The sequence below is a fragment of the Monocercomonoides exilis genome, assembly GCF_001643675.1.
Source record: "Monocercomonoides exilis strain PA203 chromosome Unknown scaffold36-1065637, whole genome shotgun sequence".
Lineage (NCBI taxonomy): Eukaryota > Preaxostyla > Oxymonadida > Polymastigidae > Monocercomonoides > Monocercomonoides exilis.
In genome coordinates this window covers 36657-61422 of record NW_027150581.1, presented here as the reverse complement: position 1 = coordinate 61422, position 24766 = coordinate 36657, and the positions used below count along the sequence as shown (strand labels likewise).

The 24766-nt window shown below is 35.3% G+C and overlaps 7 protein-coding genes across 7 annotated transcripts; 3 read left to right on the top strand and 4 right to left on the bottom strand.

The window, feature by feature from the left end:
* Positions 1–261: 261 nt before the first annotated feature.
* Positions 262–1275, top strand: MONOS_8898 (uncharacterized protein; the record flags this gene model as incomplete). The annotated part of the gene is made up of 1 exon (XM_067879344.1): positions 262–1275. The coding sequence occupies one exon, from the start codon at positions 262–264 to the stop codon at positions 1273–1275; it is 1014 nt and encodes a 337-aa protein (XP_067723572.1).
* Positions 1276–4749: 3474 nt separating this feature from the next.
* On the bottom strand, positions 4750–5841 carry MONOS_8899 (uncharacterized protein; the record flags this gene model as incomplete). The annotated part of the gene is made up of 3 exons (XM_067879345.1): positions 4750–4962; positions 5312–5577; positions 5661–5841. 3 exons carry the CDS (start codon positions 5839–5841, stop codon positions 4750–4752), a joined length of 660 nt encoding a protein of 219 aa, XP_067723571.1.
* A 292-nt stretch (positions 5842–6133) lies between these two features.
* MONOS_8900 (uncharacterized protein) lies at positions 6134–6571 on the top strand (the record flags this gene model as incomplete). Its single annotated transcript, XM_067879348.1, has 1 exon — positions 6134–6571. One exon carries the CDS (start codon positions 6134–6136, stop codon positions 6569–6571), a length of 438 nt encoding a protein of 145 aa, XP_067723570.1.
* A 7181-nt stretch (positions 6572–13752) lies between these two features.
* Positions 13753–13989, bottom strand: MONOS_12439 (uncharacterized protein; the record flags this gene model as incomplete). Its single annotated transcript, XM_067865057.1, has 1 exon — positions 13753–13989. One exon carries the CDS (start codon positions 13987–13989, stop codon positions 13753–13755), a length of 237 nt encoding a protein of 78 aa, XP_067723569.1.
* Positions 13990–14993: 1004 nt separating this feature from the next.
* Positions 14994–15703, top strand: MONOS_12440 (uncharacterized protein; the record flags this gene model as incomplete). Its single annotated transcript, XM_067865058.1, has 2 exons — positions 14994–15000; positions 15102–15703. 2 exons carry the CDS (start codon positions 14994–14996, stop codon positions 15701–15703), a joined length of 609 nt encoding a protein of 202 aa, XP_067723568.1.
* A 227-nt stretch (positions 15704–15930) lies between these two features.
* Positions 15931–17885, bottom strand: MONOS_12441 (uncharacterized protein; the record flags this gene model as incomplete). Its single annotated transcript, XM_067865059.1, has 2 exons — positions 15931–17300; positions 17459–17885. 2 exons carry the CDS (start codon positions 17883–17885, stop codon positions 15931–15933), a joined length of 1797 nt encoding a protein of 598 aa, XP_067723567.1.
* Positions 17886–20585: 2700 nt separating this feature from the next.
* Positions 20586–22928, bottom strand: MONOS_12442 (uncharacterized protein; the record flags this gene model as incomplete). The annotated part of the gene is made up of 5 exons (XM_067865060.1): positions 20586–20773; positions 21214–21541; positions 21789–22117; positions 22492–22689; positions 22793–22928. The coding sequence occupies 5 exons, from the start codon at positions 22926–22928 to the stop codon at positions 20586–20588; spliced, it is 1179 nt and encodes a 392-aa protein (XP_067723566.1).
* Positions 22929–24766: the final 1838 nt, after the last annotated feature.

The window sequence follows — 24766 nt, the reverse complement described above, 5'->3', positions numbered from 1 at the left end:
GAAATTCAATGTGAAGACTTTGGATACAAGGAAATGAATGCAAAGAACGTGGTCGAAGCATTTGAACAAGGACAAAAATGCAATTCCAATTAGGAGCCTGAACCGAAATCCATATTATTTTCTTAATCTTCATCTTCTTCCTCCTTCAACTCCCAGTCAACTTTTTCCTCTTCCTATTGGAGTTATCTAATTTTATAGATCAACTAAATTGTTTCAAACCTTCTTTGGGCTGACTACCGCTCCAACACCCCTGACCAGTGCATGCAGCCCCTGGGACACGCCTACGAGCTGCCCTCTCTCATCGCCAATGGCACCCTCACACACATTCTGTCTGAGCAGCCAGGAGTGAAGACGCTGTTTGTGTGGAATGTGGATGGGATCGGAGTGTGGTGCGACTCGGCGCTGCTGGGGAGGCATCGGAAGGGAGGAAGAGTGGTGGACTTTGAGGTGATGGAGAGAGGAGTGGACGACAAAGGGTGCTTTTTGGGGAGGGTGGAGACAGCGGGAGGGGAGGAAACGGAGGCTGAGGCTGAGGCTGAGGCTGAAGAAGAGAATGGAGAAAGAGGAAAGGGAAAGAAATTGAGTGAGATAGAAAGTGAGATAAGCAACTCCAAAATTAATCTAAGCGAAAGAAAAGCATCAACAGAATTGAATGAAAGCAAAACATTTTCAAGCACATCTCAGTCAGAGCTTCCCGACAGCGCTCATTCAGCAGCTTATTCAGCGATGCTGTGCCTTCTTGGCGAGCACATGTTGAGTGAGGAAGAGAAATGGAAGCTCTATTTTGTGGCAACAGGCGCCATGTGGATCGATGTGGATGGGCTACTGTCGCTGTTTGGGCTGACCAGAAGGGACATTCTGAAGCAGAATGAAGCGAATATTGATGAAGTGAAAAGAGAACACAAAACAACAAAAGAACCCCACAACTCTTCTTCTGAAGCAATATCACAAGGCAAACAAAGCTATTTGCTGTCCAAATGCAATGAAACAATAGAAAAAGCACAAAACATCATTTCTCGTCCAGAAACACATCAAGAAAACCACAATTCATTTACCTTTGCTGCGTTCTCATCCAACGAGCATCAAGCACTTCCGCACTGCTTCTCTAACCCCCCTCTTTTCACTCCTTCCTCACCCTGCTACCCACCCGCGTCTCCATCAAGCAGGTGCGGCGCACGAAAGATAACACAGACGGTGAAGAGTCACATTCGACTGCTCAGATGGACAAGCACTTCTCAGACATCACTCACGTCGACAGGAAAACGCTTCAAATAAAACCTGAAAGATTTTCCAGATCGCATTGCTAACATAAAAAGAACAACTTTTTTTTCAGATGGAATTTGAAATAAAATGTTCATTGAAATGAGCTTGAAGGAAATAGACAATGCAGACTCCAGGAAAGAAATAGCTTGTTATTTTCATGTGAACAAGTGCTTCCTTTTTGAAAAAGACTGATTATGACAATTATATTTATAAGTATTTTCTTGTTCAAATCATGAAATTTTAGTGTTTTTCAGTCAATAATAACTATTTGATCAAGAAGACCGGTCATTTATCTTCAATGGAAAACATGCACTTTTAACAGCCCAAAAAATGTGGAAACGTTTGAGGTAAACATGTTACCCATGAAAAATCAAAAAAATTTTTTTTTCTGAAATAATAGAAACTTCTGGATTAATGAACGGACAGTGTTTGAACCGTTGCTCCAAGAGGAGAAACATGAAAAAAAAGAAATAGATAAAAATGAAAATGAAGGAGAAGTTGAAGAAGAAGAAGATGATGAAAAAGCAGATAAAATGAGAATAATAACTTTGAAAATAAAAATAATTGAAAAATAAAAAATTAATTAAAATGATAACAATACCATCGGTGCTTAACCCGCACCCTGGTGCCAAACCCGCACCCAGCAAATTTCTTTATAATCGAAAAGTTAATTCTTTCTTTTCAAAGAAGTTCGTTGACGATGGAATTGCTTGAAACTTGTTTAAAAAAATATTATATTTTATTTTTTTTAAAAAAAACTTTCAAAAAGATGAATTTTTTATTATTTTGCTCCTAAAAGAGCATTATCGATTTTTACTGAAAAAGAACAAAAGAAGAGTTAAAAAAATATGTGCATGCTTGTTTGTTAATGTGTTTTCAAATATCTTTATAAGTATTTTTGATTTGATAAATTCTGCAATAAATATCACATTTTCTTTGTTAGATCGTGCCCATTAATATGTGAAAAACAAATAGAAAGTTCTGCAGCTTCATCGAAAGGGGTTTGTTGAAGTTATTTCTTATGCTTTTTAATCAAAAATCGCTCTTCTTATTAATGAACATTGTAAATATTATTGTTTTGCTTGTCTATATTGAATTTAATTAATTGTTCATTATGTGTTATTATTTCGTTTCAATGTTTCAATTGTGCTTTGATACCTTTTTGAGTTAGTTACAGATGTATTATTTCTTCAACATTTTATTGATTATTTTCATCTGTTTTTTTTTTCTCAAAATTTTTTGCTCGAGAAAAATTGATCGTTTTTTATTTATGAATTTATTATTTACTGATTCTCATCAAACATATTAATATTAATTGAATTGACATTTGTCAAGTATCGTTTTTTTTATGTCTATATATTCAATTCAGTGAGAATAATTCTTTTTTTTAATTTGAATTTTTTTCTATAAATCTGTTGTTAGAAACTATTTTCGTACTTAACAATAATAAGGTTGTTATTCATTTATTGTTGCACTATGCATTATGTTTTATTTTTAAATAACACTTTATGGATATTTTCAAATACAAACTTGAAATAGATGTGTTTTCAATGAATTAAAAATTTGTCATCATCATTAAAACAGCAAAAAATAATTCGATAAGTTTTTTTGAACAACTCACTCGGAAATATTATATTTTGATATTGAATAAATTTGCAAAATCCTATTAAACGCTTAATTGAAACTATCAACATCAAAATTCTATTTTTTCATATTTTTTGTAGATTTTTTCGTGATTAATTCAATTTGATATTTGGCTCAATATTTATGTTAAAAGATTTTTATTACAAAAGAGCAATCACAGTTCAATTTTTGTTGGTATTGTGAAATTTGAATCAAAAACAAAATTGAAAAGTGTTTAAAAATTCAAGCATAATGTGCAAAAAAAGAACAAAAACTGTTGATGATAATGCAAATAATCAAGAAAACCACAACTTTTTAATCATTAACAAGCTTAGGCAATAACACAGAAACATCAAGAAAGAAAAAAATTGGTTTCTTTATGTATAAAAAACCATGGTTTTCTATATCAATATGCGAATATTTGCTCCATTATTATTATCAATGATCAATAGTTAAGATGTTATTAAGATTAAAATGCTGTTAACAGCAAACTGTAAACACATCAGCAAAATATTTCATTTTCAAATGTGATACAAAAGAAACATATAATATAAAATAAAATATAAAATAAATAACATATAACCATGAAAACACATGTTTTAACCACAAAGAACAACTACCACTGTGAATTTTTCCATTTTATACTAGATAAAACGTGTATAACATAATCATAATCATCTCAATTATAAACAATAAAATTATGACATTTTCAATGTTCATTAATAAGAAGAGCGATTTTTGATTAAAAAGCATAAGAAATAACTTCAACAAACCCCTTTCGATGAAGCTGCAGAACTTTCTATTTGTTTTTCACATATTAATGGGCACGATCTAACAAAGAAAATGTGATATTTATTGCAGAATTTATCAAATCAAAAATACTTATAAAGATATTTGAAAACACATTAACAAACAAGCATGCACATATTTTTTTAACTCTTCTTTTGTTCTTTTTCAGTAAAAATCGATAATGCTCTTTTAGGAGCAAAATAATAAAAAATTCATCTTTTTGAAAGTTTTTTTTAAAAAAAATAAAATATAATATTTTTTTAAACAAGTTTCAAGCAATTCCATCGTCAACGAACTTCTTTGAAAAGAAAGAATTAACTTTTCGATTATAAAGAAATTTGCTGGGTGCGGGTTTGGCACCAGGGTGCGGGTTAAGCACCGATGGTAACAGTCATTAATCGATTACTCTTTCTCTTTCACTTTTTCTCCAAAATCTCACATCGTTTTGTGCACCTTCACAAAATGCCACCATTTTTATCACCAAATCTCCACCCTCTGCATCATTATAATCAGCGATTACATCAACAGCAACTCTTTAATCTCTCTCTTTGCTGTGAACAGCTGCAGAAACAGCGTTGAAACAGGAGGCACCGACACATAAGCTGTGAAGTTTCCTCCACTGACGACGATTATTGAAGTATATGCGTTGAATCCATTTACTGAGCAGTCATTGGAAATGTTGGCATTGAAGAATAAAGAAGAAAAAGGAGAAATTGTGTTCCTGTTTAGCCTTCCATTTTCCACTTGATCCGCTATCATCTATGCTGTATTTGCCTCCTCGTTCAGCATACACAATCTAAAAACAGGGTGATGTTGCGCATCACCTCTTCTTCCTTCCTCACCTTCACCACCTCGTCCAGAGAGTGCCTCAGTTAAACACATTTCCTCTGCCACACTACCTCCAGCGTCCGGTACCCCATCCTTGATCGTATGAACACATTCAACTCTCCGACTCCAACTGACGGCAGTGCAAACAACCACTGCGCCACTCAGTCCATCGAGCACAGCATCAGCGCAAGATAATTCACACGCTTTCTGCACAGCACTTTCACCAGCCGCAACTGCTCAAACATCTCAATCTCGACATTGTCCTCCTCCACAACGTGCACCCGGTTGATAGCCCTGCTCAGCTGCTCCTTCCACTAGATCACGAGATCCGTCATCGACTTCTGTATCGGTTGCACCACCACTTTCTTCGCACTGTCCACAAACCTCCGCACAATTTTTTGCAAAAGGCTCCTTCTTTGTGAGAACGTTCGCAGCAGGTCGTCTTCCATGTGCAAGAAGCTATTTACAAGCGACGCTACACACAAGGAAGCAGGGAGGATGCTATGAGTGGAGAAAGGGAGAGCGGAGGAGGAAGATGTTGATGAAGAAGAAGAAGAAGGAGGAGGAGGAGGAGAAGAAGAAGAAGAAGAAGAAGAAGAAGAAGAAGAAGAAGAAGAAGAAGAAGAAGAAAAAGAAAAAAAAGAAGAAGAAGAGGAAGAAGAAGGAAAAGAAGAAGAAGTATTTTAAAAAGAATAAGAATAATAAGCATTTGAATTAGAAGAAGAAGAAGAAAAAACATGAACTGAAGAAGAAGAAGAGAAGAAAACAGGAGCAAGTGGAGAAGGTTTGAATGTTGTGCTGGACAAACCAGCTTCTTTCGCATAGTCAAAAACAGCCGTCTCGAATTTTGCTCTTCTTTTTGTTGCTCTTTCTCTCCTCCTCTCCAAATCCCATGCAAACTCATCGTCATCGTCGTCATCATCATCATTTTCTTCTTCTTCTTCTTCCCAATTTCTTCTTCTTTTCCTTCTCCTTCTTCCTCCTCCTCTTCTCCTCTTTCTTCTTCTCCTTCTCCCCTCTCATCAATATTTCTTTGTCTTCCTCTATCACTTTCATCATCTTCTCCTTCTCCCTCTTCAATTACTCTTTCACTTCATCATATTTCTTTTCTTCCACATTCACACACAAATCTTCTTCTGCAAATTTTATTTCAATACTTTTATTTCCTTTTCTCTTCTCTTCTTCTTCTTTTCTTTCTCCTCTTTCTCCTCTTTCTCCTCTTTCTCTCTCCTTCTCTCTCTCCTTCTCTCTCTCCTTCTCTCTCTCCTTCTCTTTCAGCTTCGCTTCCTCCTTCTTTTCGATAACCAAGTCAAGCAAATCGTTTTCTTCGGGAAACATATTCGGCTCTTTTGGACGGAAATGTGCAATTTCTGTGACAGACACAGGGAGAAGATGATGTTTGGAGGAAGAAGAAGAAGAAGAAGAAAATGATGAAGGGTAAAAAGGAGGAAGAGGAAGAGGAAGAGGAATTTGAGGAAGATGGAGAAAAAGATGAAAGAGAAGAAGAAGAAGAAGAAGGAGGAGGAGGAGAAGAAGAAGAAGAAGAAAAGAGGATCAAGAAGAAGCAGTTGAGTGCGAAGACAATTCAACGCCGATCGAAGCGCACACTCTGCCCTACGGCAGGGAGGCTATGTCTGAGTCCCCGAATACACTCCTCAGCCACGGGTTCGACTTTTTGCTTTCCAAATCCGATTTGAAAGAGAGCAAAAGCAAAACTTCAACCATAGAATCCATCTTATTTATCCGAGGTCCGACGATTGTGTTAAAGCCATTTGCCGTGAAGTTCTCTTTATCATTATCATCATCCTCTTCATTCTCATTCATCTTGTACTCTTCTTCATACACTTCACTTTCCCTCCTTTTCCCCTCGTCTTCTCCCTCTTCTCCATCCTCTCCATCCTCTCCATCTTCTGCATTCTCCTCTTCCTCTCCTCATCTGCCACACACTCCGCCACCGGCTTTGCAACCATCTGCCTCTCTGATGGATTCGTCTGACAGTGTTGCAAAGATGATGAAACTGCCTGATGGTATCGGTGGAGTTGATGTGACACCTTCCATTCGACTCTGAAAGCTGATAAGTGTGAGTGTGGAGAAGAGGGAATGAAAGAGAGAAAGCGAAATAATGAATCTTTGCCAAAAAGAGTGAGGAGTGGGAAGAGGAAGTTGAAGAAAGATGTTGCTTTTTGAAATCATTTTGTTTCATTTCAATAGAAGCACTGATGATCGAATGCTCATATTGAAGTGAACTCCCAACATTGCATTCATTAAAAGCTGAGGATGAAGGTGAAGAAGGTGAAGAAGGAAAAGATGTGGATGAATGGAAGGGATCTGAACGAAAATAAAATTGGAAATTTGTAGACGTATGAGGATGCTGATGGATATTCAATGTATTCTTTTTTTATCAAAACTTAGAAAGCTTTTGTGACAACAAAGAAGATAACATTTACAGCTCCTCTTTTTTCCTCCCAGACTTTTTCAACGCGTTTTTCTAGTGGAAAAAGAAGAGAAAGAGTATCTTCTTCATTACATAGCCCAGACTGTTGTTCAGGTTCAGCAAATGAGTCATATAAATCATCTCCAACAATGTGAACGATTTATTTATTTATTTATTTATTTTTATAATTTTTTTTGTATAAATTTGTTTTTATAATTCTGAAGAGATAGAAATAGTTTATTATGTTTCTTTTTTATCAAACACATATAAACTTTTTCTTTTTCTTCGCCTTCATTTGTTGTTTTAATAATTCCATTTTCCTCTTTATCAACAAGTTTAATTTCAAACTTTTATTCTGTTTTTTGTTTTGGAGAAAAAAGTTGAAATTGAATCTTTTGATTGAAAAATTGAATTCTGTCGATAAAAAAACAGAAAATGTTATGAAAAGAGAAGATACCATTTTTGCAGTTGAGAAGATAATTGATAATTGAATAGATGAATTGTGAAATAAAAAAAAATTCAAAATTATTGTGTTATATCAAAATAACATACACGAATTTCAAATTTTTTTAAAAATTTCACAATTACACAAAAATTGTGCAATTCATCTAATATAAGTTTTTCAATGAAAAATTTCAAAAAAGATAAATCATTTTCGGAAGATTTTATTATGATAAATTACATGAAAGTTATCTTTTATTTAACAATCATTTCACTGTTTTTAAAAAAAGGAAAAGAAGTCTTTCAAGAAACACATTTTTGATAATATCAAATGATATGAAAAAAGTGTATTGAAATGTTCGAATAGCAATAATTGATTCGTTTTTATTTTTTCTCACATTAACATAATACTTCAAAGCACTCGTAATTTATTTCTTCAACATTTGCATGGAATTAAAGTTAATGTGTTGTGAAAGCTTGCAATAAAATTATTGAATTTTATCCCTTACCTTTCAAATGCCTTCTTTTTCAATTTTTTTCTTTTCGCTTCTTTTTTTCATCATCTTCCTCTTCTTTCAATTTCCTTGAAATTGCAGTAATAAATCCCAAGCTTTCATATGTTGTCATATCATTCAACGTTGACCGCTGTATCCCCTCCAAAACAGCATCAACAGCTGCACATTTTAGAAATCCTTCAACGTTCACGCTTCTATTTTCTGCTGCTTTTCTCAAGGAATAAATACACATACAGCAAATATCTCCATTATTCCCTTTTGATGCTCTAAGCACCTGAACAATGCTGTTGAAAAGCTCAACGCATTCTTCATTCCACAAAAGACAGTTCCCAATGAAAGAAGAGAGTGTTTGTATCCAGTTTAATAAAACAAGTTCTCTTATATCTTTTCCATTTTTCTCCGCTTCATTCTCTCTCTTCCAGTCGGTACACTTTGACAGATATTCAAATTCTTTAATTGCCTCTCTTGCAAAAAGAAGCTCATTTGCAATCAATTCTTCCAAGCTTTTGTCAGTGTGCAATCTGTCTATCAAAAATTCCCAAGCAGATTGATATGCCAATCGAGTCAGATTTCTATGCTCCTGATGATGCAGGATTATTTCGATCATTTCATTCAAATACTGTTCTCTTTTAATTTTTATATAAAAATCGGAAAAAATCAATAATATTAAAAGTTAAATAGCAATGCTCATACGTAACTCCCAAAATTGCTCAAAGCCAAAAAAGTCATTTCCACTTCTTTTTTAGTCTCTCAGCGATGCTCTTTGTAAAAGGAAATTCATAGTCCATGCTTTTTGTTTTGTGCATAATCATTTCAATCATCCAATTTAGAAAACAATTCTGAAATGTTTTAAAAATTGAGAAGAAATGAAATAAACAAAAATTCAAAAAAGAAGCAATCGCAAACAAGTATGATTTTCAATTACAGATTTCTCCTGCATACTTGTAAGAATGAATCATTTTTTAAAACGATCATTTTCATCATTAATATTGAATGAGCGAATCTTTGGATATAAGATATTTGTTCAAAATAATAATTTCAAAAAGCACAAAACTTTCACTGCACTTTCACTTGCTTTGAGCATTGGATATAATAAATAAGGTGTTTGAATGAAATATTTAATTTATATATTTATTTGTGATATTATGGTATTAAAATGAACTTTTTTTCATCACTAATTAATGCCAAAGATTTTTGGCCAATAAAAATGTTTCATATAAATTAATTAAGTTATTCTAATTTGCAATTTCGATTCAATTCCTTTTCTTTTCTTTCCATTTAATTCTTTGCTTTAAACTGGATTAAAATGATTTTTTTTGAAAATCATCATGTGACTCAAAGCAAATTTAAAGATTTTTATAAATATTAATACATGTATTTCATATGTTGTGTGTCTTTCATTAAGTCAAAATTTGAATAGTTTCGAAGTCGAAAAATTTAATTGAATAATTATGATTTCTAAAATATTGTGCCAGGTTTTTATTTTTGTGTTGACAAAATATTTTATGAATAATTTTTGAAATCCACAAGAAAATCAAAATCCAACTTCCACAAAATTCAAGTATGTATTTTTTGTAACATTCAATCAACACAAAAATAATTGTCTGGGGTGCCAAAAGAGTTTGTTTGGACTATTCCTCTGCGACATGATATGTTATAAAATGATATGTCTACGCAAAAAAAAGAAAAGAAAAGAAAAGATAAGAAAAGAAAAGAAAAGAAAAGAAAAGAAAGAAAGAAATTACAAAATGATAAAATAAAATTAAATTAAAACACAATAATGCAAATGATTGTGAAAACTTTTAAAGATTTAAAAAAGAGTTTTGGAAAATATCGGCTGATTGCATCTGAAATATCAGTCAATTTTCTATTTGTCAACGACTATCAGTGATGGTCAATGACAAATCGTGATAGCAAAAATTTTCAACTGACATTTCCTGACAAAAATATACATGAAGTGAACTTGATCATTTCAATTAGAAATTTGATTTTTTCCAAATAATAAGAACTGTTATTTATATGTTTTCAAATTTATTTATTATAGCAATTTAGAATTGTGAAATTGTTAATAATAACCTTTTATGACAAATCGGTAATATCTTATCAAACATTTTGTCATTGCTTTAATTTTCTCTTGTCACGTCACAGGGGTCTTGTTGAGACAACATAAATATGGAAAAATACAATCAGGATGTCTTCATTTGCTGAAATCGAAAAATCGATCTTGTCCGGTAATTTTTCCGATGGAAGGTATTTTTTGAATTGTCAACAGATTTTGAAATGATCGTTATATGGAATTGTGAGCTTCTGCACATTTCTATTCTGGGAGTGTTTGTGATTGAGCATTCATTTCGCTCATCAAGTGTTTATTCCCACTTGAATGTGCTTTCCACTGATATTGTATTTTCCTCCCTCTTGTCTTTTTTATCCTTTGACACTCCTTGATTATCATGATCCTCAATCATCTGAGCGTGAGTTAGTCTGTGCAATGAGTGATTGAATGCTTCCTAAATGGAAGACTTAATGTGAATACACCTGTTGGTTGAATTAACGGAATTTGAGTGTATGAAGGGAATGTTTGTTGTTGTTGCGGCAAAATGAAAAGTTTCAACAGAGAACAATTCCAAAATTTTGTGACTCAAAGCAAGTTATATGCCATTGGGTGAGAGATGTTTTCTATGACAAATTTTTGTTGTGTTTATGAAGTTGATACAGTACCAGAATATTTCTCCACAAAAGCTTTGCGGATTTTGTTGAGAACTAATGAGGAATTTGCTTATTTGGGTTTCGGTCGAAACTGAAGTGCTCCAATTACCACAACTGTTGCTTTCATTTTGATTTGTGAAATCTCTTCAAATCTGTTTGCGATGAATCGCATGAGAAGAAGGATTTTTTGGAGGAGAATTCTTGGAATGTCAATTTCTCGTTCGAAGATTCATGATAATAACTGTGAAAAGCAAACTCACGTTTACACATTTTAATATTCTGTCAAAACTTATTATTATCACATCGAGTATTATCACATCGTTTATAATCACTTTTTTCTTTGTGCAAAAAGTATTTTCATGTTTTTCATTTATTTCTTATTGTTTCGTAATCACAAAGCCAAATATATATGTGTTACACTTTTCGAAAAGTCGCGTATGCATTATTCTTGTGTTCATCAAAACTTTGTTATTTTTCAAAAATTTTATCGATCGATTTGCAAAATTTGACAGGAATGTTAATAATTGCATATCGGAAATAATTCATTTCCTTAATTCGTGTGAGTGAGAATTATTAAATGGGTGATTCTTTTTGAAAAGTTACAAATGTGTAATTTTCAAATAAATAAAATATTTTATATTTTGCTCAAATTTTTGTTGACATATACCAAACTTCTCTAATATGGAATCTATTTCTGAATAATGCTATTTTATTTATCAAAAAGAAGATTTGTGAGAAGAAACAGATATTTGAGCAAAGTTAGAAATTATTAATTTTTTTTAAAATTAAACATTTGCGACTTTTCATTAATAATCACCCAAATGCCATATTTTCTTTGATAAATTCCTATTGTTTAATTTTTAATAATACAAATATTTCTTTAATTGAATAAATTTCCGTTCACACCTTCTAAACTTCACTAAAATTGAAGATCTCACTTGATATAGCTATTTTAACCTCTTACGCGAAATATCTTTAACGAAAACAGTTTCTTTAATCATTATATAAAATTTTCATAAATATTAAATATTTAACAAAAGTTAGTTTTTTAAATTAAAATAGCAAAAGTGAATAATTCTTTTCTATGTCATTCTTTTCCGAAAAATTTTTCATATTAGGAATTTATAAGATAAACTCAGAAATTAATCCTATTTTTCGAATAATCATTCGAAAAAAAATCACAATTTTCTTCAACAACAGAAATGTTTTCAAAATTAATTTCAAAGCTTGAGACTTATCTCAAAGTCTGTATTTTTTCTAAAAGTTCATTTAGCTAATTTTTCTTGTGAATAAGAAAATTTTTGAGATTTTCATCCATTCTCACAATATTTCATCAGCATGGAAATAATAATATTGCAAAGCATATATATCTAAGCTGGTGAATTCTGGTGAGTTGGAATGAAAATTATATAAAAAATATGGGTGATTTTTTTTGACATCATAAAAAAAGATCAAAAATCGAAAATATTAAATCTATTGTGGTATTCATTGATCAAAAAGTTAAGTTGATATCTCATAAGTATTTAGCTTTTATTTCTGTCATATGTATTTGTTTTATTTATAAAAACAAAAAAACATACCTTTTTTCATTAAAAAGTCTTTTTTGATCAAGTTTCAAAAAAAAAAAATGAAAAATCAATCTAAAAAAAGGAAAATCGATGTTTCAAGACTTACAAAACAGTACTAATAAATGAAAGTAATATAGATAGATATAAACATATAAAATTAGTTTATTCTAAATTTTTTGAAATGTGTTTTATATTATGTGGCTGAAACATCATTACGAAGTTCATGCTCCAGCAATTCAGTTCAACGACTTTATTAAACGTAAACAGATATAGTGGATAATTTGATAAAGCTGAGTTCAACAGCTGGCTCCTCCTCATCGCTTTGAACAAAATGCTGACCTTCAATGGAATTGATGCTGACGTCTGTGGAAGAGAAGGACAGATCCCAAGTGAAACCATTGAATACACCTTTAATGGCTTTATTTCCTTCATCAGTTAAATATTTGTTCCCACTTAAACACTCACATTCAGCTCCGATGGTACAAAAAACATTTATAACAATGAATTTTTTTTTGATTTAATTGAAATTTCTTCCTTTTTCTAAATTTCTCATTTTCCATATGGGTATTTTTTTTTGAAAAGTCACAAAATATTAATTGATCTGAAAATCAGATCACAAATGATCAGAAAATGTTGATCATTCCGTTACCAAAATAAAATATTTATTATCAAACAAATGCAATTTGATACTTATTCTCAAAGCAGAAAATCTCAAATTTGTCGAGAACTGAAAAAATATTTGAACCAGTGTTCAAATAACACAGAGAATCAACTACTATTATATTACTTAAACCATTCTAATAATGGAAAGAAAATAAAGCAATCATTCATTGAGTGTTTGAATGGTATTGTATTATCATTGTTTTTAATAATCAAAATTATTTCACTTTTTATTTGCAAAAGAAAAATATACCAAAGTTCTGTTTCATTGTGGAATTTTATACGATTTACTAAATAAAAAAGACAAAGTTTTGCTCTTGCAAACATTTTTGAATGTTGTGGAGGAGCAAGAGCTGTTTCAAGCGGGGTGGAGTTGCACAAAGAACAACATTGCTCATGCCAAAAGAATGTTGAAACGTCATGATTATGGAGTGATTCGTTCATCAAAGCCCTATACGCCAACTGCTCGAAAACGTTTATATATATTCTTAATTTATCCTTTTTTAATATTTTTTGAAGCAATGACTCATTTCAATTTTTCGTTTTGTGAATGGTGGCTTCGAAAACACACCACAGAAAGTTGCATAAAGAAAAGGAAAAAACGAAATTCTATTATTGAAGAATTATCTGAAGATGATATGGTGTTTCTGAATACAAAGAAAGAAAAAGAAATACAAAATATTCCTTCTCCAAACTTGATGGAATATGATAATCATTCTCTTAATATTAAAAAGAACTCCATTGGAGAAAACAAACGAAATATTTCATTGAATTCCAAAGAAGAACTTGAATCAAATCAATACAAATCAAAAACAAATTTCTCACAAGAACATAAAGATTACATTACAATTATAAACAACAAACAGTTATCAAATGTTCAATTTGACATATCAAAAACATTAATAAGTCTAAATAAAAAAAAAAATCAATATAAAAATTCTTCATCTAAGTGTCGACTTTCATCGTCCACTGAATATCCATCTGCCGCCTCTTGCGCCATGTCTTCCGCCACTTCAAGCAGCGCTGCAAGTTCCAGCTGCTCATCTCCCACTGCATGCCCAGCTGCCGCCTCTTGCGCCATGTCTTCCGCCTCTTCAAGCAGCGCTGCAAGTTCCAGCTGCTCATCTCCCACTGCATGCCCAGCTGCCGCCTCTCGCGCCATGTCTTCTGCCTCTTCAAGCAGCGCTTCAAGTTCCAGCTGCTCGTCTGATTCAATTATCCAAACTTCTTTCTTTCATGTACTGACTGAAACAAATAAGGGAAATTCATTTGATGATACAAATATTTTAAATGATATTCATATGAATGTGACAAATGAAAACTCTATTGAGAAAACATTGCATTCATCAAAAATCGAAACAAAAAATTCTAAAATGAAAAAGAAGATGATGTCCTCATTTTTAAAAGAATCTTCAAACGATATAATTGATCAAACTTTGAAAAACGAAGATGAAAAATGGTTTGAGAATGAAATACGTATAATTAATGGATCCAAATATTCGCTTTGGAAGCAAATGGTGAAGGAAATTGATGTTAAACTTAGCTATTCACACTTTTATACACTTTCAAAAAATTTAAGAAAATCAAAAAGAAGAACTGATGTGTGTAATTTGTGTGCTCGAAGAGAAATATTAACGAAGATTCAAAGAATCAGACATTTAACGTTGAAGGAAAGGGAAGAAAAAAGATTATTAGAAATTCATCAAATAATCCAGAACAAACAGAGAAATTATTATCATAAATGTATTGAAGAACTTTCATTCGGACAAACAATTGTTATTCTCGATTACAAACAAAACTGGTGCCTCCCAATAAAACAATCCCAGGTGAGCAGAGATTTTTATGAAAAGAAAGAAGTTTCTCACCTGGGAGTTGTTATTCATCAATCACAACACAACATTCATTATAAATCTTGTTTCCACTTTTTTTCAGAAGTGCTTTCCAAGGACAGTCGATATTCTATCGACTGCCTTGAAAATGCACTTGAACTCCTTCTTCACTCTTCACGTACAAACAGATCGCTCAAAGTATGGACCGACTGCGGTCCCCATTTTCGGAATGGATCTTTTCTGCATTTTCTTCTTTATCCTTCATCAAAAATCTTCAAAACATTCTCATCAACCTCGCTTTCCTTCTTTGCAGAAGGACACGGAAAAAGCGAGGTTGATGGAGAGTTTGGTGTCCTCTCGAGAGAAGCACAGAACTCTCGAGAGGACATCTCATCTGTTGATGAGCTAATCTCTTTTTTCAAAAAAAGATTTAACTCATCAACAGATGAGATAGGAAGTGCCTCAATCAATAGGCACTTCCTCCCATACACCCCTCGGCTTCAGGTGAGAGTCTCACCGAAGCTGAGGGTGAAAGAGTTGAAGAAAAATCTTTTATGGAGCAGCGAAGAAGGAAGGATTTTCGCTGCTCCATTCAACGAAGAAGAAAATACAAGATGGAGTGAAGTGAGGGTTGCTGTTTCTTTCGAAAGAGCGAAGAAACAAGCAACAAGCAAGATATACTCTTGCCTCTCTTCTCCAATTGGAAAGCAAACACTTTCACTTATTTTGGGAAGATGGGAAGAGGAAAAAGACAATCATTCAATATCAGAATTGCTTCCATGCGAAGAAGGAACAGCCGAAGGAACAGCCGAAGAAACAGCCGAAGAAACAGCCGAAGAAACAGCCGAAGAAACAGCCGAAGAAACAGCCGAAGAAACAGATCATTTTGATAATAAACCAAGACGCACTTATTCTCAAAATGTTTGTAGGTGGGATGTCGAAGATGAAGAAAGAAGAAACAAAGCAATTGAACTTAGCGATGAAGAAGACGATGAAGAAGAGACCAGTGGAACGATTACAGGCGACAATGGTGATGAAAACATTTAGATAAATCTGAACTGTGAAGGAAAAGAGAAGTGTGAAGATAATGCTTGTCTCCAAACATTTTGAATATTCAAAATCTTTGTGACATATCTTAAAAAACTTTTTTTTTCTCAGCTTCTCTTTCAGCTCAAATCCATTGCTCCTCCAGCGGCATCTCCATCGTCACCATCTCAAATGCTTTCGGATCTTTTCTCACTCAGTCATTCACTAACTCCCTCAAATTATCTGCTTCATTCTTGACTTTTCTGCACCAAACAACATACAAAACAAATCCAATGAAAGCAATCAGAAATATTTTCAACGTTGATTCCAAAGCTTTCGCATTTAATTTTCTCGTGCAATACATTTCTTTCAGATGCAACATGAGATGCATTCAGATTGTTGATAGACATCTCTCCTCTCTCCAACCGAGCTATTCCGAAGCTCGATGGAAATGTCAGATAAAAAAATGATACGCTCTCAAGCTGTGCCTCTCCTCTTTCTCCAACAACTGTCCAAAGCTTTCCAGCTTCTACAGAACCGTCGCTCCCTCCAAACTCACAATCCAGGATTGTCACTCGTCCCCCATTCATCCGAATAACGCCAACATTACCTTCTGCCGGAGAGGCATGAAGTTTGAAAATCAGTCTGTTGAGAAGAAGCACTGTTGGCGTTAAACCATCGACCACATTGAAGAAACTATTGCTTTCAACTCTCAGCTCGGATTTGTCAGCAACTCCGCGGATGGTCAGCCACTTCCCATCTCTTCTCATCTCTCCAGAAACCCAGTTGTAGTTGTTGATCTGCACAGTCGTCTGGTTCTCTTTCAGGTTGCTCATCCCAACCTCCAATCGATCGCATGGATTTGCATCGCTTCCACAGTTCGGCAACGTGCTTTTTCCTGCCTCAACAAAAATGATATCTCCTGTTCCAGAAAACAGATATTTCTTGATTGAATAGTCAATTTCTGTGCTTTCAACGGAGTCCATAACCCAGAAACTAGGCTCAGGTGTGCTCAATTCGTTAATTGTCCCAAACCACAGATCTTCTTTCAACAGCGCTTCTGGATTTCTGCAAAGCAGAAACAGGTCATTTCCTTTCGAAGCAAGATTTCCTGTGAAAGTGTTCGATTTCATCGAGTATTGCACATTCGCATCGAATTTCAGATGCAGCCCTCCTCCAAACCCCCTAGCCCCCAGCGCTGTGCAGCTCTCCACTCTGTTCTGAGTGAATATCAGCTCTCCTCCATCCGACACATTCAATGCACCGATCCCTCCAAATGGAATCTCGCCTTGGCACATGTCTTTCGAAAACACACAGCCTCTGATCTCCACTCGCTTTCCCTGTCCAATAACTCCTGAAAAGACTGGGCCATTCCCATTGTTGCGAGTAACATTCGACAATTCACTTGAATGTATTTTCATTCCGCTTCCTTCCCCAAAAGAAATGACACTGCCACTTTCCAGTGATGAGCCATTGACTGTTAGCTTCTTGATGTCGGTTGAAGATCCATCACTCAAGTGAATAAGCCCATGTGAAGTCTGGCTCTCAATCCCTTCAATAGTGCATCCTGCAATAAATAATAATGTTCCTTGCCCTCTCAGCTCGACTGCAGCAATATCTCCAAAATCAATTCTTTCAGCTCAAATTCAGTTAAATGAATTTCGCCTCCTGTTGCACAAAGAATGCTGAATTGAATTGCCTCGCGTTCTATTTGCCTTGTTACTGAGCAATTAGCAATGCTAAAAGTTGATTGCTGGCACAGAATCAGAAACAAACGAGGCGTTTCAACGAAGCTTGGAGGCAAGGAAAACGTAATATTCGAAATCGACACATCTGCTTCTGTCTCAGTCAAACCATCCCCATCCCCGCTTCCGTTGCTGCAGACAAAAATAGATGAATCCTTTGTTGTTGCAAAAATTGTAACAGAACACGAGGCAAGCCTTGTGAAGCTGTTGAGCTGGAACGATGGAAGAACAACGGCAACACCTTGTTCTTGCGCTGATCCAAATCTCAATTCAACAACTTTGCTGATCGTGTGGCAAGACGCAAATGGAAATTCGCTTCCTGAGTGATCGTACCTTCCATCTGTCTCGCCTCCAACATATCCGCTTCCTGAAAATGAAGTAAGAAATGCAGCCAAAGGAATCGCACATTCTTGATTGCAGGAGATTCGCTCATACCCCATCAAATCCGTTTTGTTCATCTCCCTCCAAGCTATTTGGAAGTTATCTGCTCGAACTATCTCAGTCAAGTTGTTGGCATCCACAAATATGTTATTTCCTTTCCACGCTTTGCATTCAAAGAATGTCAGGTTTTTCAGCGAACAAACTCCATTATTATCTGAAATAAGCAGATATATCCCTCCTCCTAATCCTCTTCCTCTATTTAATTCTTCACCGCTTGGCACATTTCAGTTGCTGAATCTGGTGTTGTTCACAGCAACGTTCATATTCCCCTGTTTCTGGATAAACAAAGATCCGCCCTTCAGCTCGTTTCCGTTTTCGCATGATAAACTTAACTTACACCCATCAATCACAATCTCGGAGTTTCCTCTATTCCCATATGCACTGAACAGTTCACCGTTTCCGTTCTTCACGTCATTTTGATGGAAAAAACAATATCTTATCAATGGAGTCTGAACAGCTTGTTCCGAAAGTCCACTGAAGTTTATTCCTGCTCCTCCTAAAATTGTTGAATTTGTAAATATTCCATTCACTGTGTTCAAGATAATCATATTTTCTGTGATCAAAAGTGCTGAAAGGTTAATACTCGGCAAAGCGAAATTAAAGTATATGTAACCAGAAGAATTTCCATCCCAATTTTTCACAAAACGAGAGCTTGAAAAAATGAAGGTTCATGATGACCGAAGATATTTCAGACGTAAGAAACACACCATTCCATAAGAATGTGAAATTGAGCAATTTTCAAAAGCAAGATCTTTGTGTTGTTCATTTTTCATATGATCAACGCGGTAAATCGCTTTTCCACGATTTGCGCAACACTTGCTGAAATTTGATGAAATCAATATTAGTTTTTTTCCAAATTTGAAAAATGGAAATCTCCTCCATGAATGAGCTCTTCATTTTCAATTGCGCTTATTCAGTCAAATAAACTTTAACGAATTTTGATTGATGCACCACGTGTAGAAGCGGCAATAATACTCTCAGATTCTTGTGGGTGTGTGTTTCCCGCTAAAACCACAAAAATAAAAGTTCTCCTGTATCAAGAAGGTTTATTCTCCCTGGCTGTATTATACTGTTTCTTGATCCAAAAACACTATCACTCCTTAAATAACTGCTGTCACTTCACTATGGGAACAAGATTCAGAAATTTTGCATTTTCTGGGATGTTCGTTTTGTAAAAATATACGCAATTTCACTTGTAATATGATAATAAGAATGATTCTTGTATATGTTGAAATAAACTCTGACAGTTCATTTCACAACCAAAAAAATTGTGCAGTATTGTGCTTCTCAATAGTGCTATTGAACATGTTTTTTATAAAATAAAAATAAGCATAGTAAAAGCTCAATAAACATTTTTTGCTTTGATCAAAAATAATATTCAAATTTCTTTATTGTTTAAATAACTTTTTTGAAAAGAAGAATTTCCCAATTATCAAACAAACTTTTCCATGAAAGTTTGTTTGATAATTGGGAAATTCTTCTTTTTAAAAAAGTTATTTAAACAATAAATTATGTTTCTGTTTTCTTATCAAAATTAAAATTTCAATTTTGCTATGAATTATTGTTTTATTTGCTAAAACTATTCTGTAACTGCTGATATATAAAATGTTCATAGTTTGTATGGATTCTTTTTCTAGTTAAAAATTGAGATTCGTTAATGAATCAAATTTTTATTTGACAATAATTTTTCATTGCACAGAATGCGCCTGGAATTTCAATTAATGCAAAGAATCCTCCCACAAGTTTGATAAAGATGTTAAACACGCAAATCAAACGGTTTTTATCTATCTTTCATTTAAATGCTATATTATTCTATTAAAATGTTAAATTTCTTTTTTTTAAGCTTGGAAAATTTGCTGCAGATTTCAGAGCACATTTTGTGAAATGTCCTACAATATGGGACTGCGAAACAGACTCTTTAGAAGAAGAAATGGATATTCAGCTGAATGATGTGAAATACCAGAGTGAGACGCTATTTGTATCTTCTGCTGATAAAAACTAGGAAGACAGCAAGCAATGCGGAGAGTTTCGTTTTCCTTGTGAGTCATTAGATGTTGGAGTGCAACACATCATCCCTTCGCGCAATTCGTAGCTGTTGATATTAGGGGAAATGATCATCAATGGAGAAAGCAGTGCGTTGAATGTTATTGTGCGCTCCCTTGAATCTATTTCATCTGCTTTGGTTCATCTGAACTCAACAATTGTTAGTGACGAGGGAAGCATCATCACAACAACAGGGATTGTTCGGATTGAAAGATTGAAATTCAACATTGGCCAGTTGTTTTCGTATTCGGGCAGTTCAATCATTCATGAAGCAAATGGCCAATTATCTCTTTTGTTTGTTTATTTTTCTTTTGTTGGGGAGTCAAATTACATTGAAACTGTTGTTCTCAATTCAACATTGATGACCATTGAAAGTGGAATTCTGCATGTTGATAACTGCTCAATAATTATGCTTTCATTCAAGAAGCCTTCATTTTTGCTAAGTGGAGATGAGATTTCTCTGACAAACAAAAAACTCGAAAATATTGAAGCAATAGCAAATGTGTTTGTTATTACAAACTGCAAAGAAGTTGTATTCAATGGAGTATCTGCAGATGGAGTGAAATTGTTTAAAGGCTGCATCATTTCGATTGACAGTTCGACTTCGGGAAGTGTTTCAGTTGGAAGCTCCTCATTCAAGAACTGCTCGAGAAATTCGTAAGGAGCTTCTGTTCTTAAAGTGTTTCTTCTTCTTCTTCTTCTTCTTCTTCTTCCTTTTCTTCCTCTTCCTCTTCTTCTTCTTCCTCTTCCTCTTCTTCTTCTTCTTCTTCTTCTTCTTCCTTTTCATCTTCCTCTTCCTCCTCTTCCTCCTCTTCTTTTTCATCATCATCATCTTCTCCTTCTTCTTCTCCTCTTTCTTCTCCTGATTCATTAAACACTCCAATTTCACAACATTTCATTCCAATTTGTTCAAAACAATATTTGTCTTATTCTTCTTCACCTTCTTCACCTTCTTATTTTCTGTTATTTACTCAGAAATAAGCAAAAAGAAGACAAAACATTCTCAATGTTAACTGTATATTTGTAACTTTCAAAAAATTCTTTGAAAGAAAATGAATGTGAAAAGAAACAAGTGATGGAAGGAGAATGACCTTAATTGATGAAACATAATAAAAATTTGAAGAAAAATTGAAAACATAAAAATCGATAAGTGAAGAATAGAAGAGAAAAAAGAGAAAGAGGAGTAGGAGGAAGAGGAAGAATTATTAGAAAAAGAATACGAAAAGGAGGATGTCAATGCCAATGAAGAACATGGCAAGGCTTTGCTATTAACTCCCTCCTCATGCCACCGTCTGCAGAAACCGCACCACTCGCTGCCCATCCTCCAAAGGAAAATCAAAGCAGATCGCCTTTTTTTGAGTCGTTCCTCCACAGCTTCAGCCGCAACAGCCCTCGCAGCAGCCGCACCATCTGGAACAACGCCTACCGCCATTCTTTCTTCTCCACCACCGATTGTATAATTTCCACTGGTAGCTTCAGCCCAATCCATTCCCCAGCTACCTTCGATACTGCATAAAGCTCCTGCTTTAAGTTGTCCAGTGCATCTTTCTGTCTTCATAATCTCATTATTCAAAGACTGCAGATGAGGATTTCGCAGATCAGCTTCGTCACAAACATCCAGAAGCTGCTTCTATCCTGAAGTTCAGTAAAAACGCCGGAAACACAGATATTTCAGCAAATCTCTTCTCCGACTGTATCTCCTCAAGCAACCAAAAGACACTTCAATTTTTTCTCGATACAACTTCAAGCACCGTCAAGTTGTTAGGAAAACTGCATTTCACCTCCAGTTTACTCCTTCTGCACAAATTCCCCAAACTGCTCCATCTCAGCAAGTCCTTCCGGAACAGTTCTTCCCCATGCATCCTCGCCAACCGCACTACCTCTTTCTTCAATTTCTCCGAGAATTTCTCCCCCAGTCGTATATGAATAAAGTCCACATGGACCTGCCTTGGAAGCACCACACCTTCCCACCCAGCGCTGCCATTGCCCAGGTCTGCCGCTATCTTGTCTCTAAATATTCCCTGGATCATCGACTGCGTCCGCGCCAGCTTCTGTCGCAGCCCTGTCTTTAGCGGCATCAGCAGCATCTGCATCGGAACTGACGACCTCCGCGTTTGTGGCAACCGAAACGCATGCATCGCTTCGTATTCCACATACACCATCGGAACAGAGACCGTTTTTATCGGATGCTCCATCATCATCTGTACTTCCAGTAAAGATTCACCACCTGTATCAGATTTCTCAACCCCGTTACACTCAACAACTTCACAATCCACTCCGACTCTTCACAGTCTCTGCGGTTAGTCTTCTGCTTAAGAAGCGTATGCAGCCGCTGCACAACACTCGTCTTCCCTTCCTTTTTATTTACTTCTATTGGTACTTCTGTTGACATCCAATCTTCGTCCTTTCTCTTCGGTTCTTTTCACGGCAACACCAGAATCTCACACAGCGCACATGCATCTCTTTCTTCTTCATTTTCACCCTCCTCCGCTTCCTAATGTTCTCCGCCTCCGTTTCTGTTCCTCCTCCTTTTTATCCTCGACCCATCCTTCGCACTGACCCATTTCTCCTCTGTCACACCTTCCCTTCCACTAACAAATTTTCCACTCCCCGTCTTCTCTTCCAGCACCTTCACCTGCCCAGCCAGATATTCCATTGTCTCTTCATACAACGCCTTCATTTTGATTATCTCATGCTTCTTTTGCGCAATCTCTGACTTCTGCTTCTCAATTGACTCCTTGAACAGCATCTTCTGCTTGCTTGTCGTCAGCACATGCACTTTTCACGCAGCCCCAACGGCAGTATCAAGGAAATCAAAGATGGAACCGCCAGCCATACGCATAAATTAATGAAGAAGATATGGAAATTGTAACCTCCCAACCCACAAGTTTCCGCTTGCCATCCACGCTCACCACTCCTCTTTGCTGAGCCCAGCACTTCTTCTCCTTCACCTGCTTCACTTCTTTCACCTCTGTGTTGTGCTTCTCGCTCAGCTCCGGAATCTTCCTCTGATTCATCTCAGATGATCTTATCCTTCTCCTACAGCTGCTCTGCCAGCCCACTCATCCACTTCGCCTCCTTTTCCTTTCCAACTTCTTCTTCTTCTTATCTTTCTTCCGGCAAATTCAGCGCAATCGCTGTAGGCGACAGAACCAGCAGTTCCACATTGCGCAGAAGAAGAAAAATAGAAAAGAAAACATCTAAATCAACCCGAAGAAGACTTAACATCTTACGGAACGCAGATGATGCAACTATTTGATACCCAGAACGATTCCTTGGACAGATCCGATATTTAATTCTCTTCTTGGCAAACATCGAATATGCTAGAGTTAACAACCAAATCGTCCATTCCTTGTTATAGACTCGGCAGATTACACACTTCATTTTCATTTCAATATCAACGGAAAACATTAATGAATCACAGCATCTTCAATTGCAGCAAACTCGTCTATCGTCTCTCTCTCTGTGTGTCCGAATTGAAAATAAACATTTTCCCATCAAATGTCAAACGCAAATTCTGCACCAGACTTTTCACTTTTCACTCATCTCTCTTCAATAAACAATCTCCTCTCTCTTTTTCTCCCACTTCTCTTCTCAACTCTCTCCTCCAAAACAGCCTCTCCCCAATAAACGTGACACACATCTCACCGTCCTATTGTATTATCCTTTTTACAATTGTCTTCCCCACAAACCCCTCCCACTCTACACGCATCTCCTTCTTCTCTCCAATCACTTTTATCATAAAATGATTGTCCCGCTTGCTTCCAAACGAATAACAAAAACAAGTGTCACACTCCTTGGATGAGCATGTACACTATGCAAAAATTCAACAACCAAAATCTGTCCTTCCTCTTCCTCTTCTCTGACATCTTCTCTCTCATCTACCAGCTTCTTCCTTTTTTCTCATTCGTAACCTCCTTTGAACTCCATGCCTCAGCCTGTCAACAATCCCCTCTTCTTCAAAGTGCTCTACACTCAAAAAGGAGAGAATAAAAATTGAGTAATAACGGAAACTGATTAACAAGCAAACAAAAAAGAAGAAGAAAAAGCAAAAGCTTACGCAGAAGATGGTTACGAATCAGAACTAAAGACAAAGACTGATGCAAAATCAAAACCAACAGTTGTTACAAGCTGTGGAGAAGATGGAGAAGGGTAAGAAAGCCTTTACTCGCTCAGCAGCCAGCACGAATGCAGATGTCCATTCAGAAGCATTCATCTGTTTATTTGACAAGCTAAAGAACAAGATCACATCAAACCGGTTTCACGCATAGCAACATGATGATTGAGCTCGAGCCTGTCGATCAGCACACTTTCATTTACCATAAGATCTACACAGCAACCTTAAATAATTCACTCACTGGAATTTTATCTTGTTGAACTCTTTCTCTCGATTCGCAACTGGCTGCACCGCTTCACTAGCATCACAAAAGGAGGCACACATGCAAGAAGAAGAAAAGGAGTGAGAGATGGATGGAGAGAATGCTTGTATGGATCGAGCAGCAGATGATGAAAGAGGAAATAATTATGAATGTGTTCGTCGATCGAAAGAATTCACACAAACTGGAAATTGTCTAATTGCAAGCTGCAAGACACATCGCATCAGAAGGATTCAATTTTGCACAGAATGAAATAACTTTCAATCTCAATTAACGTGATCTTTTGGTCAAACTGCTCTGAAGGTACTTCAAATGCTCTTTTTGGATATCTTCCACAAAAAAATGCCTGACAAAAAGAAGAAATCGAAGAAGAAAGCCAAAAGAGAAGACGAATACTGTGTATTATTTTTCCAAATGAATAGTTCCCAGAGGGAACAAGCTGTTTGAAGAAATTCAGTCGATTGTCAGACGCTCGTCTT